The 24,697-nt window shown below is 43.8% G+C and overlaps 1 protein-coding gene across 1 annotated transcript in view; it reads left to right on the top strand.

Moving 5' to 3' along the window:
• The first annotated feature begins 373 nt into the window (after positions 1 to 373).
• The window catches only part of ESAM (endothelial cell adhesion molecule), a 56,659-nt gene continuing 32,335 nt past the window's right edge, over positions 374 to 24,697 (top strand). Inside the window, exon 1 of the mRNA XM_075839185.1 lies at positions 374 to 720. Within this exon, the coding sequence (XP_075695300.1) occupies positions 654 to 720 (67 nt within the window). The 5' untranslated portion in view covers positions 374 to 653. The remainder of the gene's footprint in view (positions 721 to 24,697) is intronic.

Below are 24,697 nucleotides of genomic sequence, written 5' to 3'. Positions count from 1 at the left end.
GAGTATATTCCGGGGGTGGCACAGTCTTTCTATTAGTGCGGAGTATATTCCAGGGGCGGCACAGTCTTTCTATTAGTGCGGAGTATATTCCAGGGGTGGCTCTCTCTGCGGAGTATATTCCAGGGGCGGCACAGTCTTTCTACTAGTGCCGAGTATATTCCAGGGGCGGCTCTCTCTGCTGAGTATATTCCAGGGGTGGCTCTCTCTGCTGAGTATATTCCAGGGGTGGCTCTCTCTGCTGAGTATATTCCAGGGGTGGCTCTCTGCTGAGTATATTCCAGGGTCTGCTCTCTCTGCGGAATATATTCCAGGGGCGGCTCTCTCTGTGGAGTATATTCCAGGGCTGGCACAGTCTCTTTCTATTAGAGCTGAGTAAATTCCAGGGGCGGCACAGTCTTTCTACCAGTACTGAGTATATTCCAAGGGTGTCTCTCTCTGCTGAATATAGTCCAGGGGCAGCAAAGTGCAGTGTACACTGCTGGGCTGCTGGTGACAGTCTCTGGGTGTGACTTGCTGTCACTTGGCTGCAGGTGTCCCCTTACTCCTCCGCCTCCCTGCCCCACTTTGGATTATATTACATTGCCGCAGCTGTGCAAGGACAAGAGCAAATCAATTCTCCGGATCGGAGAGCAGCGCAGGAATCTTCCGGCATCATGAGGATTATATGGGGATCATGGAGGCGTTGGCTCCGGGTCCTGGGGGCCCTGCACCTGCTCATGGGTGAGTAACCTCAAACACCTGCAATAACTACTGTAGAGTGGTGGGATCTGCACACACAGGAGCCGTACATCTCACCTGACCGCAGGTACAGTGACCCTACAGCTGTGGGATGCATTAACCCCTTCCTTGCCAACATCATATCTGAATCCTACTATATATTTGTGGAACCTGTAACTCAGTTCTGTATTCTTAGTGTCAGATGAGATATGGCAGTGACCTGTAACCTGTGGATCTCCAGCATTTGTGAAACTACAACACTCAACAAGCCCTTACACTGCATGATGAAAGTAGTCGTTTCACAAGAGCTGGAGAACCACAGGTTGCAGGCCACTGATATATGTGATAATGCACAGACCACTATTATGTGGTTATCACAAGCCTCGTAGTCTCAGGATGGGGTGCGCTGGGCTTGTATACAGTTGGGGTGTTGGCGACTGAGCTCGCATCTCATTACAACAGTGAAATATATCAATAATGTATCACATTAATGTCCTGTTTGTATATTGTATTGTTTTATAGGGATGATGTATTGCTGGAGGGGAGAGGGTTATTATGATGTGTGTGGGGATCAGAGAGGATCAAGCGGATCTCGTCCTGAGAGGATTTCAGGATCTATTCCTAGTTAGTTTATTGGGTCTTTTCATGTATAATCCTCAACGATGACTCCGGACCCATAATAATCAAGTGTCATGAGACAAAGTGTTTCTAGGAATAATGATATTGATAAGACTCATAACACTGTATATAGAGCCATGTCCTGTGTATAGTGACAGTATAACACTGTATATAGAGTCATGTCCTGTGTATAGTGACAGTATAACACTGTATATAGAGCCATGTCCTGTGTATAGTGACAGTATAACACTGTATATAGAGTCATGTCCTGTGTATAGTGACAATATAACACTGTATATAGAGCCATGTCCTGTGTATAGTGACAGTATAACACTGTATATAGAGCCGTGTCCTGTGTATAGTGACAGTATAACACTGTATATAGAGTCATGTCCTGTGTATAGTGACAGTATAACACTGTATATAGAGCCATGTCCTGTGTATAGTGACAGTATAACACTGTATATAGAGTCATGTCCTGTGTATAGTGACAGTATAACACTGTATATAGAGTCATGTCCTGTGTATAGTGACAGTATAACACTGTATATAGAGTAGTGTCCTGTGTATAGTGACAGTATAACACTGTATATAGAGTCATGTCCTGTGTATAGTGACAGTATAACACTGTATATAGAGCCATGTCCTGTGTATAGTGACAGTATAACACTGTATATAGAGTCATGTCCTGTGTATAGTGACAGTATAACACTGTATATAGAGTCATGTCCTGTGTATAGTGACAGTATAACACTGTATATATAGTCATGTCCTGTGTATAGTGACAGTATAACACTGTATATAGAGAGTCGTGTCCTGTGTATAGTGACAGTATAACACTGTATATAGAGTCATGTCCTGTGTATAGTGACAGTATAACACTGTATATAGAGCCATGTCCTGTGTATAGTGACAGTATAACACTGTATATAGGGAGTCATGTCCTGTGTATAGTGACAGTATAACACTGTATATAGAGTCATGTCCTGTGTATAGTTACAGTATAACACTGTATATAAAGTCATGTCCTGTGTATAGTGACAGTATAACACTGTATATAGAGCCATGTCCTGTGTATAGTGACAGTATAACACTGTATATAGGAAGTCATGTCCTGTGTATAGTGACAGTATAACACTGTATATAGAGCCATGTCCTGTGTATAGTGACAGTATAACACTGTATATAGAGCCGTGTCCTGTGTATAGTGACAATATAACACTGTATATAGAGCCGTGTCCTGTGTATAGTGACAGTATAACACTGTATATAGAGTCATGTCCTGTGTATAGTGACAGTATAACACTGTATATAGAGTAGTGTCCTGTGTATAGTGACAGTATAACACTGTATATAGAGCCGTGTCCTGTGTATAGTGACAGTATAACACTGTATATAGAGTCGTGTCCTGTGTATAGTGACAGTATAACACTGTATATAGAGTCATGTCCTGTGTATAGTGACAGTATAACACTGTATATAGAGCCATGTCCTGTGTATAGTGACAGTATAACACTATATAGAGCCATGTCCTGTGTATAGTGACAGTATAACACTATATAGAGCCATGTACTGTGTATAGTGACAGTATAACACTGTATATAGAGCCATGTCCTGTGTATAGTGACAGTATAACACTGTATATAGTCATGTCCTGTGTATAGTGACAGTATAACACTGTATATATAGAGCCATGTCCTGTGTATAGTGACAGTATAACACTGTATATGTAGAGTCATGTCCTGTGTATAGTGACAGTATAACACTGTATATAGAGCCATGTCCTGTGTATAGTGACAGTATAACACTGTATATAGAGCCATGTCCTGTGTATAGTGACAGTATAACACTGTATATAGTCATGTCCTGTGTATAGTGACCGTATAACACTGTATATAGAGCCATGTCCTGTGTATAGTGACAGTATAACACTGTATATAGGAAGTCATGTCCTGTGTATAGTGACAGTATAACACTGTATATAGAGCCATGTCCTGTGTATAGTGACAGTATAACACTGTATATAGAGTCATGTCCTGTGTATAGTGACAGTATAACACTGTATATAGAGTCATGTCCTGTGTATAGTGACAATATAACACTGTATATAGAGTCATGTCCTGTGTATAGTGACAGTATAACACTGTATATAAAGTCATGTCCTGTGTATAGTGACAGTATAACACTGTATATAGAGCCATGTCCTGTGTATAGTGACAGTATAACACTGTATATAGGAAGTCATGTCCTGTGTATAGTGACAGTATAACACTGTATATAGAGCCATGTCCTGTGTATAGTGACAGTATAACACTGTATATAGAGCCGTGTCCTGTGTATAGTGACAATATAACACTGTATATAGAGTCGTGTCCTGTGTATAGTGACAGTATAACACTGTATATAGAGTCATGTCCTGTGTATAGTGACAGTATAACACTGTATATAGAGTAGTGTCCTGTGTATAGTGACAGTATAACACTGTATATAGAGCCGTGTCCTGTGTATAGTGACAGTATAACACTGTATATAGAGTAGTGTCCTGTGTATAGTGACAGTATAACACTGTATATAGAGCCGTGTCCTGTGTATAGTGACAGTATAACACTGTATATAGAGCCGTGTCCTGTGTATAGTGACAGTATAACACTGTATATAGAGTCATGTCCTGTGTATAGTGACAGTATAACACTGTATATAGAGCCATGTCCTGTGTATAGTGACAGTATAACACTATATAGAGCCATGTCCTGTGTATAGTGACAGTATAACACTATATAGAGCCATGTACTGTGTATAGTGACAGTATAACACTGTATATAGAGCCATGTCCTGTGTATAGTGACAGTATAACACTGTATATAGTCATGTCCTGTGTATAGTGACAGTATAACACTGTATATATAGAGCCATGTCCTGTGTATAGTGACAGTATAACACTGTATATATAGAGTCATGTCCTGTGTATAGTGACAGTATAACACTGTATATAGAGCCATGTCCTGTGTATAGTGACAGTATAACACTGTATATAGAGCCATGTCCTGTGTATAGTGACAGTATAACACTGTATATAGTCATGTCCTGTGTATAGTGACAGTATAACACTGTATATATAGAGCCATGTCCTGTGTATAGTGACAGTATAACACTGTATATATAGAGTCATGTTCTGTGTATAGTGACAGTATAACACTGTATATAGAGCCGTGTCCTGTGTATAGTGACAGTATAACACTGTATATAGAGCCGTGTCCTGTGTATAGTGACAGTATAACACTGTATATAGAGTCATGTCCTGTGTATAGTGACAGTATAACACTGTATATAGAGCCATGTCCTGTGTATAGTGACAGTATAACACTATATAGAGCCATGTCCTGTGTATAGTGACAGTATAACACTATATAGAGCCATGTACTGTGTATAGTGACAGTATAACACTGTATATAGAGCCATGTCCTGTGTATAGTGACAGTATAACACTGTATATAGTCATGTCCTGTGTATAGTGACAGTATAACACTGTATATATAGAGCCATGTCCTGTGTATAGTGACAGTATAACACTGTATATATAGAGTCATGTCCTGTGTATAGTGACAGTATAACACTGTATATAGAGCCATGTCCTGTGTATAGTGACAGTATAACACTGTATATAGAGCCATGTCCTGTGTATAGTGACAGTATAACACTGTATATAGTCATGTCCTGTGTATAGTGACAGTATAACACTGTATATATAGAGCCATGTCCTGTGTATAGTGACAGTATAACACTGTATATATAGAGTCATGTTCTGTGTATAGTGACAGTATAACACTGTATATAGAGTCATGTCCTGTGTATAACGACAGTATAACACTGTTGTGTTTTAATTCATCTGCAGTTTCAAGATCTGTAGTTGCTGTCAGTGAAATAATACCTTGTTTACATTCAGAGGCTGAACACCTTTGCAGATGTTACCTGAAACAAGTACATGACATGACTAATACACTGTAACAAGCCCTGCACCTGTGTCTGACAGCAAACAGAGATATTGCAAATTAAGAAATTTATTAGAAAGTTCCTAACCTTTCAGTGCCTGAAACTGATTTTGTTAAATAAACGCTGATTGAACTATATGTGCATCCAATAACCAAATATAGTGCGGCCCAGAGTTCCACTGCCTACTACCTCTGCTTGCTGTGTGTGAAATAAGTTTTCCTCCCCTCATCTGGTTGAATTAATTAGTTTGTTGATACTGGAGTGATTGGTCCCTGGAAAGTGTTAATTGTCATTCATATAGTTACGGGAATTTCTAGAGCGGTAAATGCGCCGTAGTAGATCCGTGACTTTATCGTCTTGTTGATGGGACATAAATTACAGTAAGGACTTTTATAAAGGGATCACATGAGTTACTTCTGAGTCCTTCTAGCAATAAATGTTCATTAACTGCTCGTCTCTATGTAAATGTGACCAGAGGTGACGGTGTGATCGGTGCTGTACTATATCTCTACTCCTGGTGACGGTGTGATCGGTGCTGTACTATATCTCTACTCCTGGTGACGTGTGATCGGTGCTGTACTATATCTCTACTCCTGGTGACGTGTGATCGGTGCTGTACTATATCTCTACTCCTGGTGACGGTGTGATCGGTGCTGTACTATATCTCTACTCCTGGTGACGTGTGATCGGTGCTGTACTATATCTCTACTCCTGGTGACGTGTGATCGGTGCTGTACTATATCTCTACTCCTGGTGACGTGTGATCGGTGCTGTACTATATCTACTCCTGGTGACGTGTGATCGGTGCTGTACTATATCTCTACTCCTGGTGACGTGTGATCGGTGCTGTACTATATCTCTACTCCTGGTGACGTGTGATCGGTGCTGTACTATATCTCTACTCCTGGTGACGTGTGATCGGTGCTGTACTATATCTCTACTCCTGGTGACGTGTGATCGGTGCTGTACTATATCTCTACTCCTGGTGACGGTGTGGTCGGTGCTGTACTATATCTCTACTCCTGGTGACGTGTGATCGGTGCTGTACTATATCTCTACTCCTGGTGACGGTGTGATCGGTGCTGTACTATATCTCTACTCCTGGTGACGTGTGATCGGTGCTGTACTATATCTCCACTCCTGGTGACGTGTGATCGGTGCTGTACTATATCTCCACTCCTGGTGACGTGTGATCGGTGCTGTACTATATCTCTACTCCTGGTGACGGTGTGATCGGTGCTGTACTATATCTCTACTCCTGGTGACGGTGTGATCGGTGCTGTACTATATCTCCACTCCTGGTGACGTGTGATCGGTGCTGTACTATATCTCTACTCCTGGTGACGGTGTGATCGGTGCTGTACTATATCTCTACTCCTGGTGACGGTGTGATCGGTGCTGTACTATATCTCCACTCCTGGTGACGTGTGATCGGTGCTGTACTATATCTCCACTCCTGGTGACGTGTGATCGGTGCTGTACTATATCTCTACTCCTGGTGACGTGTGATCGGTGCTGTACTATATCTCTACTCCTGGTGACGTGTGATCGGTGCTGTACTATATCTCTACTCCTGGTGACGTGTGATCGGTGCTGTACTATATCTCTACTCCTGGTGACGGTGTGATCGGTGCTGTACTATATCTCTACTCCTGGTGACGTGTGATCGGTGCTGTACTATATCTCTACTCCTGGTGACGTGTGATCGGTGCTGTACTATATCTCTACTCCTGGTGACGGTGTGGTCGGTGCTGTACTATATCTCTAGTCCTGGTGACGGTGTGATCGGTGCTGTACTATATCTCTACTCCTGGTGACGGTGTGATCGGTGCTGTACTATATCTCTACTCCTGGTGACGGTGTGATCGGTGCTGTACTATATCTCTACTCCTGGTGACGTGTGATCGGTGCTGTACTATATCTCTACTCCTGGTGACGTGTGATCGGTGCTGTACTATATCTCTACTCCTGGTGACGTGTGATCGGTGCTGTACTATATCTCTACTCCTGGTGACGTGTGATCGGTGCTGTACTATATCTCTACTCCTGGTGACGTGTGATCGGTGCTGTACTATATCTCTACTCCTGGTGACATGTGATCGGTGCTGTACTATATCTCTACTCCTGGTGACGGTGTGATCGGTGCTGTACTATATCTCTACTCCTGGTGACGTGTGATCGGTGCTGTACTATATCTCTACTCCTGGTGACGTGTGATCGGTGCTGTACTATATCTCTAGTCCTGGTGACGGTGTGATCGGTGCTGTACTATATCTCTACTCCTGGTGACGTGTGATCGGTGCTGTACTATATCTCTACTCCTGGTGACGTGTGATCGGTGCTGTACTATATCTCTACTGGTGACGTGTGATCGGTGCTGTACTATATCTCTACTCCTGGTGATGGTGTGATCGGTGCTGTACTATATCTCTAGTCCTGGTGACGGTGTGATCGGTGCTGTACTATATCTCTACTCCTGGTGACGTGTGATCGGTGCTGTACTATATCTCTACTCCTGGTGACGTGTGATCGGTGCTGTACTATATCTCTACTCCTGGTGACGTGTGATCGGTGCTGTACTATATCTCTACTCCTGGTGACGGTGTGATCGGTGCTGTACTATATCTCTACTCCTGGTGACGTGTGATCGGTGCTGTACTATATCTCTACCCCTGGTGATGGTGTGATCGGTGCTGTACTATATCTCTACTCCTGGTGATGGTGTGATCGGTGCTGTACTATATCTCTACTCCTGGTGACATGTGATCGGCGCTTGACCTTGACCCTGAATCTTGGAATCCCCAACAATCGGGCCCCTTAGTGTTAAATTATTTTAGGGCGCCCTTATTTATCTGTAGCCTGGGATGCAGGGGAGGACATTGTATGTACAGCTGCACAGGGGCCCTTTATATTAGGGGACCCAATGGCCCTTTAAAAGCAGCCAGAAGCTTCTCATTGTCTGTCTATTAGGTCGGGTTCACATGTTGCGCTTTCCAACGCAGCAAAAAGAAACTCATCTACAAAATGCATGCGTTTCTTTAAATATTTAAGCTGTAATGTGGTTTTGAATTGAATGGTCATAGACTTACAGCTGAAACACGATACAAAATGCAGGAATATATTAGATGCGTTACATTAGTCTGTGTGTGAAAAATAAATTCGCACGATGTGAACGCAGCCTTAGATTGCAGGTAAGAGATTGAGCGGATGAATTTCATAGCTCACAATTACTGCTGGATTGTCAGAGATTTATGGGGGTGCTGCATGCTGCGCTATTGGAGAGCAAGGGGCCCATGAACGATTATTGCTCGGGGGCCCATGAACGATTATTGCTCGGGGGCCCATGAACGATGATTGCTCGGGGGCCCATGAACGATGATTGCTCGGGGGCCCATGAACGATGATTGCTCGGGGGCCCATGAACGATGATTGCTCGGGGGCCCATAAACGATGATTGCTCGGGGGCCCATAAACGATGATTGCTCGGGGGCCCATAAACGATGATTGCTCGGGGGCCCATAAACGATGATTGCTCGGGGGCCCATAAACGATGATTGCTCGGGGGCCCATAAACGATCATTGCTCGGGGGCCCATAAGCGATGATTGCTCGGGGGCCCCTGCTGTCTGTATACGTCTCTAGGATGGGAGTACTCCTGTTTACTGCTCTGTGGGAACAGCCGGGACCCTGTGCTCTGCTGCATGAGAAATCATTGACCTCTCAGTTTTAATCAGAACTAAGGAGATAAATCCGGAGAGGGAATATGATTAAAGACTTGAGTCACCAACGTCAGTGTCCGAGTATTGAGCGGCTTAGTGTTTACAGGAACTCTGCTTGTTGTGGAGTTAATGACCCTTAATCTTACGTGCTCATTGCTTCCTATTAACTGCTGAGGAGTTTTCATTGGCGGCATCGATATAAGGATGAAGGAGTGGGGGCAATTTATAACTGAAGAGAAGCTCTGATACTGACCCCCCCCCCCCCCCCCAAACTCCGCGCACCTGAAGGCATCCGTATGGGTGGAGTATTAAATACTAATCCCCCTATAACCTATAATTATGGGAGCGGGGGATGTAACGCTGTGTAAATCAGATTTGACATATAGCGTCAGTTCACACGTAAATACTGCGGATTTTGTTGCAGAGAATCGGCAGCATAATATGGTAGGATCTGAACAAAGCTCGTCCACACTCTGTGAAAATGATGAGCGGAAAAAACGATCGGAAATTGACCTGCGGTGCAGAATTTTATTTGGCTGCACGTCAATTGTATTTGTGTAATCGCTGCTTATTTGTTGTGGGATTTCTCCATTGAACTGAATGGGGAGGTAAAACCCGCAAAAAAGATCAATGTTGCGCCACAAAAAATAAATCTTATATTTACCCAGAAGTCTGTGTTTCTTCCTCCTGGGACGACGTTTCGTCCCATGTGAGCGCTGCAGCCAATCACAGGCCGGTCACATGGGAAGAATCGTCATCCCAGGGCTGCAGAGCGTATGACATCAGGACGTCGGAGGAACGCGTCGCCATGGTAAGTATCCTTCTTTTTTTTTCTGTGGTTTTCCGCAGCAAACATTCTGGCCAGAAAACTGCACCACAATTTAGTGCGGTTTTTCTGCCGGGGCGGATACGCTGCATGCTTTTGCACTGTGTGTATATACCCAAAGGATGCAGACGGGTCACCCATTGAAAGCTATAATGGCAGCCACAATGTATCCCACCCAGCTTTCCAAGAAACAGATGGAACTAAATAGAGTCTTGAGACTTCTGAAAACCTCCAGACATGCTGATAGATAACGCCATACAGACCACCCCCCTCAAAAAAAAACGGCCTATAGTTTGTCCTACAAAAGACATGCATCCCCTATCCATGATTAAACTGAAAGGAGCGCTGGTCATGCATGCGCACAGGCGCGACCTGTGCGCAAGTCATTTCTATGGAGCTGCAGACACAGACCCCGGAAGTCCGAGGTTTGTCATGGAGAACTTCGGGGGACTTTCGGTCCCCCGTTCTCCTCATCGCTGGGCGTCCCAGCGATTCCCACATGAATCCCCTATCCTGTGGATAGGGGATGCATGTCTTTTGTAGGAACAACCCCTTCAGAGGAGTCGCGCTGTAGCAGCCATAGCGGCTGCTAGCGGAACCTCCAGCCATGGGAGGAGGGGCCCGTGCCGGCGGGCGACACGGGCCCCCTCATGCTGCGGGCCCCGTTGCGGCTGCAATAGCGGTAGTTACGCCACTGCTACCTGCAAATGTCCAGTTCCTCTTGTGTTTTATCTTCTATCCTGCAGATGTGCGGTGACCACCTCTAAGCTGCCGTTACACTCCCCATAGGAGCAGAGGCGCCATCCTCCCACCTACCATGTGCCAATTCTAATACTGGTGTCTTGTCAAGCACTGGGGACCCCGGTGTGACTGCTACCTCTGCACCCAGAATGACATGCAAATCTGCGTTGTAATACCTCTGCTGTATGTCTCCATCTTCTCTGTAGTTCTTTATCAATTTGGGCGTTCAGGATGAGCAGAGGAAAAGGTCCTAACCTGAGCACAGAAGAGTTGTCATGATGTCATCTAGAACCTGTGACTGATCTAGGGGGGTCCTGGACTAGCCCTTTAAATGTTGGTCAAGATTTGCATGGATAGTCTTAAAGTGATAGGACGCCATTTCCTGCTCGCTGGCCTTGCAGTCACAATGTTAAGTTTATACAGCGAATGCCATAAATTGGTGTAAGCCCCTGTAACGCGGCCAGACTGCTCTGCGGTAATGTCACTACTCCATATACTTCATCCCTGGAGGATGTTGCTACTTTTGGCCCTGGGGTCGTGAGAATTGCTGTGGGTGACTTTCCCATCAGACACTGCTCCTGTGCACGCACTTAAGATCCTATATTCCCTATTTTAGATAAATATTTGATGGCATCTGTCATCGGGGGACCCTTCATGATTTACTGTACTGGGATATGATGCTTCAATGCTCAGCGCCGCCGTCCAGCCATTTATAGTAGCGTCCGGGCGAAGTTCTGTGGGTAAAATGTGTCTTGTAAATTTGTATTAATCCGTCCTTAAAGGGGTTGTCCAGTCTTAATCATTGTATAATGAAAAGTTCTGCAACTTTCTAATCTGCTTGCTGTCAGTGACTGGGGAAAATTCTTGTTTCTATTGAGAGGCTGACAACCTGTTTTTGGACTAATACTCACAGCTGAGGGTTTGTTACAATTGTATCTAGTCCAGACAATCCTCTGTGAGCTGATCATCCTGGACTCCAAACTGCTACATTTTACCAGCACTGACACATTGTAACAAATTATCAGAAGAGGAAAGGATCGCTGAAGGGTCAACATTTAAGAAGCGTCAGATAATTCTGCATTAGTTTTATTACAGGACGACGCGTTTCAGGGAACTGACCACAACTCATGTGACTTGATGAAAGGATCAGACGTTTCCTCAAAATGCGCAGTCCACTTCTATAACTAATGCAGAATTGTCTGGCGCTTCTGTGATCACCTGGCAGCACTGGGCGCACCATGAAACGCGTTGTCTTTGAATATAAGTAATTCTGAATGATGTCTCCCCCGGCGGCGCCACATTTATCTTCTCCAGGTGTGGGTAACAATAAGCTGTACCCTCTAACCACACGTCTTGCAGAAAGCGGCTCCTTCATATTATACCTGTCCCTATACAGAAATAATAGTTCTCACAGCTGAGGGTATGCTACAGTTGTATCCAGTCTAGACAAACCTCTGTGAGCTAAACACATCAGCAACACCCATCTCTCTTCTGCCCTGATAGTTTGTTACAATGTATCAGTCTCCAGCACTATTATATCCTCCAGAGACATTACATTATATGTGTGACTGATATCAGCCGCTCCTCTTATATCACTCCAGTACTATTATATCCTCCAGACATTACATTATATGTGTGACTGATATCAGCCGCTCCTCTTATAACACTCCAGCACTATTATATCCTCCAAAGACATTACATCATATGTGACTGATATCAGCCGCTCCTCTTATAACACTCCAGCACTATTATATCCTCCAGAGACATTACATCATATGTGACTGATATCAGCCGCTCCTCTTATATCACTCCAGTACTATTATATCCTCCAGAGACATTACATCATATGTGACTGATATCAGCCGCTCCTCTTATATCACTCCAGTACTATTATATCCTCCAGAGACATTACATCATATGTGTGACTGATATCAGCGGCTCCTCTTATATCACTCCAGCACTATTATATCCTCCAGAGACTTTACATCATATATGTGACTGATATCAGCCGCTCCTCTTATATCACTCCAGCACTATTATATCCTCCAGAGACATTACATCATATGTGTGACTGATATCAGCTGCTCCTCTTATATCACTCCAGCACTATTAGGGCATGTTCACACAGCCGAAAAGTCGGAATCAGAACGCCTCCAAACATCTGCCCATTGATTTCAATGGGAAAAACAGTGTTCTGTTCTGATGGGCCGTTGTTTTACGCGGCGGTCTTGAAAAACGACCGCGTAAAAAAAAAAACGGCCACGAAAAAGAAGTGCTCTTGGGACGTTTTTGGAGCTGTTTTTCATTGACTATTGAAAAAAGCTCCAAAAACGGCCGTAAAAAAATGCAGCGAAAATCCAGAGTGGCTTAAAAAACGTCTGAAAATCAGGAGCCGTTTTCCCTTGAAAACAGCTCCGTATTTTCAGACATTTTTGAGTTTGTGTATGAACCTACCCTTAAATCTTCCAGAGACATTTACATCATGTGACTGATATCAGCCGCTCCTCTTATAAACACTACTGTATGTTTATAAGCTGTAGATTTTAGTTGGAGGGACCCCTTTAAATCCTGTGGGAATCCACGTTTTTGGGCAGGAAACCGGTGAACATTGTGCGCCAAGATTTTGTCCGTGATAAACAAAAACATTGGAGTATAGAATTTTCCTCATTAGTATTTATCCCGGTGTGGCAATGAGTTTTGGGATATCAGGAGAGGAGGATGTTGAGGGTACCACTCAGTATGTTCTGGAGCATAGGAGTGGTCCGTGTTTTGTAGTACTCCAGTAACATGCCCTGTGCTGCTGACTGCCGTAGCGCTTGCGTTTTGTGCTAAAGGGCTGTTGACTGTTACAGAAGGCAAATCACTATCGCTGTCGCCACTGTCGTCATTATTATCACTATCACCACTATCATCCCTGACATCACTTATATCGCTGTCATTACTATCGTCACTATCACCGCTGTCGTCACTATCATTGCTGTCGTCACTATCACCGCTGTCGTCACTATCACCGCTGTCGTCACTATCACCGCTGTCATCACTGTTGCTTGTGAAAAAAATAACATTATGCAGTGACCCCATAACAGATCTATTTAGGACCCCCTTCTGGTTCACCCCTCCACATGCCTCCCCACCTATCACACCAAGTAAAGGACGGCTTGTTGCTTGTTTGTCCCCTACCCACTCCATGACCTTTGCCCCCCCCCCTTCGTTATTTGCTACCAACACAATTCAGGGGAGTCCTTCACAGGTGAAAATTAGGAAAGTGGGTGAGGACAACCTGATCTGGGCCCCCACTTCCCAGGGTCCCTATTGGATCTGCATCTCGGTGACCATCTGCATTACCTGGATGACTACGTAAAGTTAATTGTGACGCAGAGAATCTCCGCGATTGCCTCTCGTGCGTTTGCACAGAGAACTTTCTATTTTTGGAAGTATTAGATTACAAACATCTATTATTTATTGAATGCAGATTCTATTACCGCACCATAGGGAACAAGTCGTGAAGCGTGAAAACCACAGAGACATGGCGGTAATGGCCGATCGGCTTCACAGATTGAATAAGCACTGTCCTTAATGTAATTGTCTGCCACCATTGCTCTGCGCTGTGCTCGAATACCGGCATACAGTACTCTATAATACAGTATAATGTTATAATACATCAGATAATATATCGTAACCTAATACAACATCAAATTTAATACAGCAAAAAACATAATGCATCATATAATATAACATACTACAACATCTAATAATACATCAAAAATCATATACTACATCAGGTAATATAATACATCATATAATATAACATATAATACAACATCTAATATAATACAGCAAAAAACATAATATATCCCATAATATAACATCTAATAATACATAAAAAAAATATATAAAACATCAGATAATATAACTTAATACAACATCTAATATAATACATAAAAAAACAATACATCATATAATACATAAAAAATATATAATACATCATATAATATAACATATAACACAACATCTAATATAATACAGCAAAAAACATAATACATCATATAATACAACATCTAATAATACAACATATAATATAACATCTAATATAATACAGCAAAAAACAATACATCATATAATATAACATCTAATAATACATCAAAAAAATATATAAAACATCCGATAATATAACTTAATACAACATCTAATATAATACATAAAAAAACAATACATCATATAATATAACACAATACAACATCTAATAATACATAAAAAACATATAATACAACATCTAATATAATAAACATATAATATATAATTTACACAATCCAAACAAGGGGGTAAAAACAGGGGACTCCTGGGAAAATCCGGTTTTGGGGCAGGTGTGATTTTTGTCTTTGCTGAGATCACTTGTGGGGGCGACCATGTCCGTTCGTGAGGTCTGAGGGTTTCTGGTTCACTCGCACGTGGCGTACTTGCTCTAAACCTACGCTGTGGAAAACGTTACAATATAAGCCTATGGGAAAAATATTCCGCAACGCAAGAACTAAAGAAATCTGTGTGAGTTGCAGAATATTTTTCCCATAGGCGTAGATTGTAGTTTTCTGCTGCGTGCACCATGTGTGACTGCATCCTTATACTTCGTCATCCTGTCTTATCTCCATTGTTCCTTCTCTGTGAAACCTCCTGCGATGACTCCACAGCCGACAAGACATTGTAAGGAAACCCGAGTCCATTGTGCCTAATATAGACATGAAATACCAGGGCGGCGCAATAACATCCGTACCACCGTACCCGAATCAGAGGAGCGGGGAAGCTATGACATAATACAAAACTGTATGGTTTACTAAGACAGTATCACACATGATAGGCTTAGATACAGCCGTCCAGCAGACATTATCACACATGATAGGCTTAGATACAGCCGTCCAGCAGACAGTATCACACATGATAGGCTTAGATACAGCTGCCCAGCAGACCGTATCACACATGATAGGCTTAGATACAGCAGCCAGTATCACACATGATCGTCTTAGATACAGCCACCCAGCAGACCGTATCACACATGATCGTCTTAGATACAGCAGCCAGTATCACACATGATCGTCTTAGATACAGCCACCCAGCAGACCGTATCACACATGATCGTCTTAGATACAGCCTCCCAGCAGACTGTATCACACATGATAGGCTTAGATACTGGCGCCCAGCAGACAGTATCACACATGATCGGCTTAGATTCAGAAGACCGTATTATACATGCAATTCTTAGATACAGTTGCTATGCAGGCAGTATCACACATGATATGCTTAGATACACTGGGCTCAGCAGACAGTACTACACATAAGCTTCGATACACAGCTCAGTAGACAGTATCACACATGATATGTTAGATACACAGCCCAGCACAGTATCATACAAGATAGGCTTAGATACACAGCTCAGCAGACCATATAACACATTATAGGCTTAGACACAGCTCATCAGACAGTATCACACATGATCGGCTTAGATACACAGCTCAGCAGACAGTATCACACATGATCGGCTTAGATACACAGCTCATCAGACAGTATCACACATGATCGGCTTAGATACACAGCTCAGCAGACAGTATCACACATGATCAGCTTAGATACACAGCTCATCAGACAGCATTAGACATAATAGACTGATAAAACAGCAACATTCCTTTAATCTGGCATTAATAGGAATTGATCAGGGCTGGATTATCAAATATCATTCAGTTCTGTATTAAAAACAAGTCCCGGATCATCATCATCACGATCCTTTTATTTACCTAATGTGATAAGAAGACAGAGACCTAATAACAGTGGAGTTCAGATCTTCACATTGATATCGGGGTCACATTTCACTACAATAATAGGCCCTGTTCACACTGAGTGTTTTTTTACGCGGAAACCGCGCCGCAAAACTTCTCAAAAACCGCCCGAAAATGCCTCCCATTGATTTCAATGGGAGTTGGATGAGTTTTTTTTACTGCGAGTAAAAAAAACACATCGCGGTAAAAAGAAGCGTCATGACCCATCTTGAGGCAGTTTCCGCCTCCAAAACCCCATTTCAATCAGTCAGAAAGAGGAAAAAAACGCCTCGACGAGTGTTTTGACAAGTTTTTGTCAAACCACTGTGCAAAAACCGTCTGGAGCAGTTTTTGCAGGAGGAATTTTCCTCCTGCAAAAAACTGTGTGAACACAGCCTATAAGAGCGCGGCGGGCGGGCGGCCGGATGAAGTGATCGGATGCGGTGTGTGTGTGTGTGAAAAGTCGCAGTTTACTCTCGGAGCATTTTAACAGCTTTTATTGATGATCTTCAGAATAATTACCCGCGGTCTCCATCACTCGGCTCCAGCTTTTCTCTTCACACTTGTTGTTGTCCCTGGGGCAACTATAAGCAAATTGTATTCATCGCACTTTTACAGCCACCATAACCGGGCCGCAAGAAACACGCCAGATGTCAGAGATGACACACAGACCCTGGAATGTCTGCGAACCCCCGAATTACAGAAATAATCCTATTATTATTATTATTATTATTATATATATTATTATTAGGTTACTATGCGCCTTTCTACAACCTTTATATTTCAGTCTGTCCTATGTCATCTCTCTCATAACTTTATTTTTCTCATCATCTTTTTCTCCGTTTTAAATGAACACTCGTTCACACTTGCAGTTTTTGGGCAGTATTTTGCTTCAGTATTTTTTTTGCCTAAACACAGAAGAAGTGCAAATATTTCCATTATTCTTTTTCTCAGTAATTGGAAACAAAAACCAGAAGAACGTACACAGATGTTAATGAGGCATAAAGCCTATGAGTCGGTGTAGAGAGAATTCTTGTGTCATGCTCCGCCCCCTCCGGCCCCGCACTGGCATAGTGCATCAGCTTCGCCCGGAGCGTTCTTTTAAATATATTTTTAGAGATTTGAACAACTATTTAGGAAATGTCTTAGGCCTTTAGACGAGCGTATTTTACATCCGTACGCCATCTGGTTTTTGCGGACCATAATACGGAGCTAATGTCATTCAATGAGGCTATTCACGTGGGCGTCTAAAATATGCGCAAATTTTAAAAAAACGCAGCATGCACTACTGTCATCCGTATTGCAGATGGAAAACGCCCATTGAAGTCTATAGAGAGTGATTACAATACAGATGTGTCCGCATTCGTTTTTCGGAGGGGTTGTCTTATGTCATTAAATATTCTCCCTAGAAGAGCGCCTGTCAGTAATACGGATCCGCATTAAGGACGTTTACAAATACGCTCGTCTGACTCCTTAGACCCTGTTCACACAGGTTTTTTGCCGTGGAAACCGCGGCAAAAAACGTCCAAAATTGCCTCCCATTAATTTTAATGGGAGGTAGAGGTGTTTTTTTCCTGTGAGCGGAAAAAAAATGCTCGCAGGAAAAAGAAGCGACATGCCCTATCTGGAGGTATTTTCCACCTCAAAAACCGCATTCAAATCAATGGGAGATGGAAAAAAAACGTAGCGAACGTTTTATGGCAAAATGCGCTCGTGGTTTTTTCCTTTGCCTGTTAGAGTACGTTCACACGCTAAAGTAAAAACGGCTGTAAAATACAGAGCTGTTTTCAAGGGAAAGCCTCTTATTTTCAGCCGTTTTTTAAGCATCAAGCGGATTTTTTATGCGTTTTTGTGGTCGTTTTTTTTAAGCTGTTTTTCTATTGACCCAATGAAAAACAGCTCGAGAAGTGACATGCACTTCTTTTTACGGGGCGTTTTTTTATGTGCAGTTTTTTCAAACGACCGTGTAAAACGGCTGAAAGTAAACCGTGTGAACATACCCTTGAAGAAAAAGGTAAAAAACGCTTGTGGTGCAAAACCACTTAAAAATAATCGGAGCTGATTTTTACATGCAGAATTTTCTGCCTGCAAAAAACTGTGTGAACAAGGCCTAACTGTGATTGACTGCGAGGGAGGAGCTTCCGGGTGACCAGGTGACAGAAAAATCAACCCCATGAGAACTAATATGTCTGGATAGTTGTCAGATGTTTCTGCCCTGATCCAGAAACCGAAGTCAGAAGACGAGCTGAGCTAGAGATCGAAACGGCACAGGAGGGGTCAGGAGCACCGCGGAGGTTTCATGGTTGGCTTTGGGTGCGCTTTATACATACAGGATATTATTTGCAGTCTTTTCTCCAGCTGTTGTAAAACTACAATTCTCAGTGTGTGCTGGAAAGTCATGCTGGGAGTTGTAGTTTAACAACAGCAGGAGAGGCACCGGTTAAAGATGACTGCATCGAATCCCTTCCGTCACATTTTATAAACGCCTTCGTAAAACAGGACCGCCCTGGTTAACCATTTACACAGATGAACAATATATGACGGCAGGTGGACCTTGTGCGAATGCAGAGAAACGCTGAATACCGATGACCCGTATCCTACTAGAACGTTTTACAATCATGGGTATTTTTCACAAATGTCTTAGACTTCGTGCACATCTGCGCCAGTCTCCCATTCCGTCTGAGCTTTCCGTCGGACCCTGACTGACACACAGGTTTTCGTTTCCAACACCATTGATTTCAATGGCGACGGATCCGGTCCCAATGGTTTCCGTTTGTCTCAGTTGCGCAAGGGTTCCTTCGTTTTGCCGGAATCTGTAGCGAAGACTACGATTTAACGAAATAGAACATGGTCTACCTCAAAATGGTGTAGGTACCATAGAGACAGACCATGCACCCGATGAGGGGCTCCTGGACAGAGGGGCCCAGCCCACGTTGCTACATCCCTTATTTTGAATGGCGGTGTTAACCGGTGCGGGGACCCCTCTCCACAGACTCTACAACGTTGGCAAATAAGGCTGGGGAGGGGGCGTCAAGATCATGGGGGCTTAACTAGAAAGTGCTGGGCCACATAGCAAACTTTTGTTTCCCCTCCGGGCATTTAGCCGATCCTTCTGTGAAACTACAACTCTCAGCATGGCCTGACCTAATCAGAGCATGCCGAGACAATGGTACCACACCCGGCCAGCCGCAATGTAGAAAATGCAGAGTGAGGGGCAGGGGAGGCGTCAACCCTCAGACCGCACCCCAAAATAACCCCAGATCAGACCCCTCTATTTACTGATCTTGTAGCCCCATGTAGTTCAGAGACCCTGCCAATATCAACCAATCAGATTGCAGCTTTCTTTTTTTTAAACCTGCTCTAGAGAAACTAATCTGCAATCTGATTGGTTGCAATAGGCAACAGCTAAATTTAATGCGTGCGCTTCATAGTTGAGACTGACTGTGGAGGAGGTTGCCTATAGCAACCAATCAGATTACTGCTTTCATTTTTAAACCGGAGTTAGAGACCAGAAGCTTCAATCTGATTGGTTGCTATGGTGAGCTTCTCTTTTTCATTGCAGTAATTTTGGTGGCTATTATGCAAAATGTCACAGAGAGAATGGAGGAGTTTTGCCTAGCAACCAATCAGGATGCTGCTTTTATTTCGCAATCTATAATCTGATTGGTTGCTACAGGCCACGCCGCCGTTTCTATTTGCCGTCCCTGCACCTGTTGTGTCAGCCGTCGCGCTGCCTCTAATCTCCGTTTCCATGATAAATATATAAATAAATCTATCCTCCTTTGTGTGCCGCTTCCTTACTCATCTTGGCGGTCCCGGAGTCCCTCACAATCCTGTAACAGCCCATATGTCCACATGTCGCAGCTAAGAAAAAGTCAATACAAGTCGGCGTCAGCGACCGTCTGGAATCAGGTCACCAGTGACATCTAACTGCTAATTCCCAGATAACGTGATCTCCCAGGACGGCAGCTGCCAGCAGGGCCGTATATCGTGTAGTGTCCATACATGTATGTTTTTATGGCTTGTGTATGTACATAGAAATCCTTAGGGTACGGCCACAGGCGGTGAATATGGCGCGGAATTTCTGACCGGATTTTCCGTGTGGTAAATTTCCAACGTAAATTGACCTACTGTGGATTAAAAACAATACGCCAGGTCAATCTCCGCACGTCTTCTCTGCGGGTTTTTTTTCCGCATGTGGATGAGATTTATTCAAAATGCCGTGGATTTTCCGTAAGGAAATTCCGGTCGTAAATTCAGCTCGAATATGTCATGTGTGGCCTTACCTTTTAATCCGGTCGCTTTACATTCAAAGGGAAACTAGACGTAGAACCCCTAAATAAATACAGTCCCCCCCTAGACGTATACAGACCCCAGACCAGACGCTGCAGATACTCCCCCCTCCTCATTCTCTGGCCCTATTCACTATCAGGTGCTGGCGTCAGGACGTGGCCAGGAGCAGCGCCCGGGAGTGAAGAGGAATGAGGAGAGGCGAGTATTTAGGACGCGGCGTCTCGGAGGCTGGACCGCTCTTCTGGGAGTCCAGGTGGTGTCCCCACCTTCTCCGGAGAGGGGGTGTGCGGCCTAGTTATGTAGAGGTGCTGGTCCTGTTCTGCATAATAAGTCGATTTGATGTTTTAGGGTTCAGTGACCGCCACTGTGCGGGCTGTAATGGCCGCCATATTGCTGTCACCCAGCTTTCCCAGAAACAGATCTGGCGTTCAGAATTGTATCCGCTTCTTAAGTGTCTGAAGTGCAGAACTCTTGATGGGTTGATGTCACAGATAATGGAAGGCGCAGAGTCCTGACCTCTAATTAACCTTTACTTAATCGTTAGTCCCTTGGCCTTAACGAAGCTTTTCCTTGGCGTCGCTGTTGGGCCGACGCATCAGAGAACGACTCATTCATCCTGGGTCATTATGTGAAGCGATGTCACTCTAAATTACTCACAGCGGGATAAATTCATAGCAAACATCATTTTTGTGGGGGGTGGAAGCGTCGCCGGCCGCCATTGCGGAGGGCGTCCATACAATGCAGCTTTGTGATCTGTGAGAATACGTTCTTCACTCATTAGCTGATCCAATTAGGGAGACGTCCAGCCATTGGCAGCGTCCTCGCTCTACGATGTGGAATGTCTGACGGTGGCGAGGTGGCAGGTATTTCTGTTCGGAGCGCCAAAACAACATCCGTGCCAGAGAGTCTGCTGACATGACGACCAAAATAAAACGCTGCTCCCCCACAGTCCTGGTAGGCAAATGTAGAAAATGAGTGGGAAAAAAAATAAGTCCCTGCGTCCCGCTGACACGATGCAGCAGAGCTGGCAAAGCTTCAATCGCATGAACCGACCTGATAATTAGTCACTATGGAAATGTTTGCTCTGAAATAATATAGATGTCGTCCTGCCATCAGGATGGTCACAGCAAACATCATTCTATACTGTGATCTACTCCAGGAGCCCCCATGGGCGGCAGCTTCAGACACCGAAATGTCCCTCGTCATATTTTATTTACTTATATTCATTTTTTTGCCCTCACACTATTCCATGTGCTGTGGTGCGGGATAATCGCGCACGGCACACGGAAGCACTTCCGTGTGTCGCGCGTGATTCACGCAACAGTAGATAAAGATATGAAGGAAAAAATAAAACCACTTCCTTCATTTCTTTTTCTAAACATCAAAACCGCGTGTCATAAGGATGGAATATGCGCGACGCAGCCACCACTGATGACACACGGAAGTGCAACGCGCGCGAAATGCACACGTTCGTGTGAATAAGGCCTTAGGGCTTATTCAGACGGACGGGATATACGTCAGTGCAACGCGCGTGATTTTCACGTGCGTCGCACGGACTTATATTAGTCTATGGGGCCGTGCAGACATGTGCGTGATTTTTACGCCACGTGAGTCCGCGGCGAAAAAGTCACGACATGTCCATTCTTTCGCCATTTTTTGCGCATCACGTACCCATTGAAGTCAATGGGTGCGTGAAAACCACGCATGTCACACGGAAGCACCACCAGCGTGATTCGCGCAACAGCTGTGAAAAGGATGAATGAAAACAGAAAAGCACCACGTGCTCTTCTGTTTACAAACATCCAAATGGAGTGTCATAATGATGGCGGCTGCGCGAAAACCACGCAGCCGCGCCTCATATGCTGCTGCCACACGGAGATGTTAAGTGCCTTTTGCGCAGGCAAAACGCCGCGTTTTTTTTGCGTGCGCAAAAACGGCACGCTCGTGTGAATCCAGCCTTACACTGCAGATTTATATGCCATTTGGGGTCTGCAAAAAGCTGGGTGGCAGCCCTATGGTAATGACGGCTATTTGTCGTCACCCGGCATCTGAGATGCAGATAACGGAATATTATATTATTATTGTTATTTTTTTTTTTCAAAAGGGAAATGGTTTTAACATTTTTGATGATCAACATTGAAAATTCAGGTCCAATCAGATGGACGAGGATTGAGAATTTTTTTGAAGGGGTTTCTGACGAGACATAGGGATGTATTCACACATTTTTTTTTACTTTTTATGCAGTTTTTGAAGCCAAAACAAGGAGTAGATTCAAATAAGAGAAGAAGTAGAATCTGTGCTTTATACTTTCCCTCCCTTTATGACCCTTTCCTGGTTTTGAGTTCAAAAACTGCATCAAAAAAACCTGATCAATACCTGCATGTGTGAATACACCTGGACTTTCAAAGAACGGTTGTTTTTCCATCACTGTCGCAGGGATTACCCCCTCCCCCTCCCTGGTCATTATTACCTCTGTGGCTCGTGTATAATGCCGGATCTGGAGGATTTGCTTGGATGGTTCTCACCTTATGGCTGATAATTATAAGATGATTACAGGAGATAACAAAGCGGTGACCGGTAATTAACCCGTTTAACGCCGATCTGACTGGTAATGATCAGAGCGATCTGTCCAGAAATAACGATCAATAATTATTAATATGGGTATAAAATCACTGTGTTATCTGTGGTGTTACATAGGACTGCAGGTAACACTACTACATTATCTGTACTCAGGGTTATCACTGTGTGTTATCTGTGGTGTTACATAGGACTGCAGGTAAGGGTATGTGCACACACACTAATTACGTCCGTAATTGACGGACGTATTTCGGCCGCAAGTCCCGGACCGAACACAGTGCAGGGAGCCGGGCTCCTAGCATCATAGTGATGTACGATGCTAGGAGTCCCTGCCTCTCCGTGGAACTGCTGTCCCGTACTGAAAACATGATTACAGTACGGGACAGTTGTCCTGCAGCGAGGCAGGGACTCCTAGCATCGTACATAAGTATGATGCTAGGAGCCCGGCTCCCTGCACTGTGTTCGGTCCGGTACTTGCGGCCGAAATACGTCCGTCAATTACGGACGTAATTAGTGTGTGTGCACATACCCTTACACTACTACATTATCTGTACTCAGGGTTATCACTGTGTGTTATCTGTGGTGTTACATGGGACTGCAGGTGACATCTACTAAATTATCTATACTCAGAGAGTTATCACTGTGTTATCTGTGGTGTTACATAGGACTGCAGGTAACACTACTACATTATCTGTACTCAGAGAGTTATCACTGTGTTATCTGTGGTGTTACATAGGACTGCAGGTAACGCTACTACATTATCTGTACTCAGGGTTATCACTGTGTTATTTGTGGTGTTACATAGGACTGCAGGTAACACTACTACATTATCTTTACTCAGGGTTATCACTGTGTTATCTGTGCTGTTACATAGGACTGCAGGTAACATCTACTACATTATCTGTACTCACAGAGTTATCCCCGTGTGTTATCTGGGGTGTTACATAGGACTGCAGGTAGCACTACTACATTATCTGTACTCATGGAGTTATCACTGTGTTATCTGTGGTGTTACATAGGACTGCAGGTAACATCTACTACATTAACTGTAGTCAGAGAGTTGTCACTGTGTTATCTGTGGTGTTACATAGGACTGCAGGTAACACTGATACATTATCTGTACTCAGGGTTATCACTGTCCTGTTACATAGGACTGCAGGTAACATCTACTACATTATCTGTACTCACAGAGTTATCCCCGTGTGTTATCTCGGGTGTTACATAGGACTGCAGGTAGCACTACTACATTATCTGTACTCATGGAGTTATCACTGTGTTATCTGTGGTGTTACATAGGACTGCAGGTAACATCTACGACGTTATCTGTACTCAGAGAGTTATCACTGTGTTATCTGTGGTGTTACATAGGACTGCAGGTAACATCTACTACATTATCTGTACCCAGAGCATTAT

Source organism: Rhinoderma darwinii, chromosome 10, assembly GCF_050947455.1.
Source record: "Rhinoderma darwinii isolate aRhiDar2 chromosome 10, aRhiDar2.hap1, whole genome shotgun sequence".
Taxonomy (NCBI): Eukaryota; Metazoa; Chordata; class Amphibia; order Anura; family Rhinodermatidae; genus Rhinoderma; species Rhinoderma darwinii.
The sequence above is the reverse complement of the archived record's forward strand: the minus strand, read 5'-3'. Positions and strand labels throughout refer to the sequence as shown.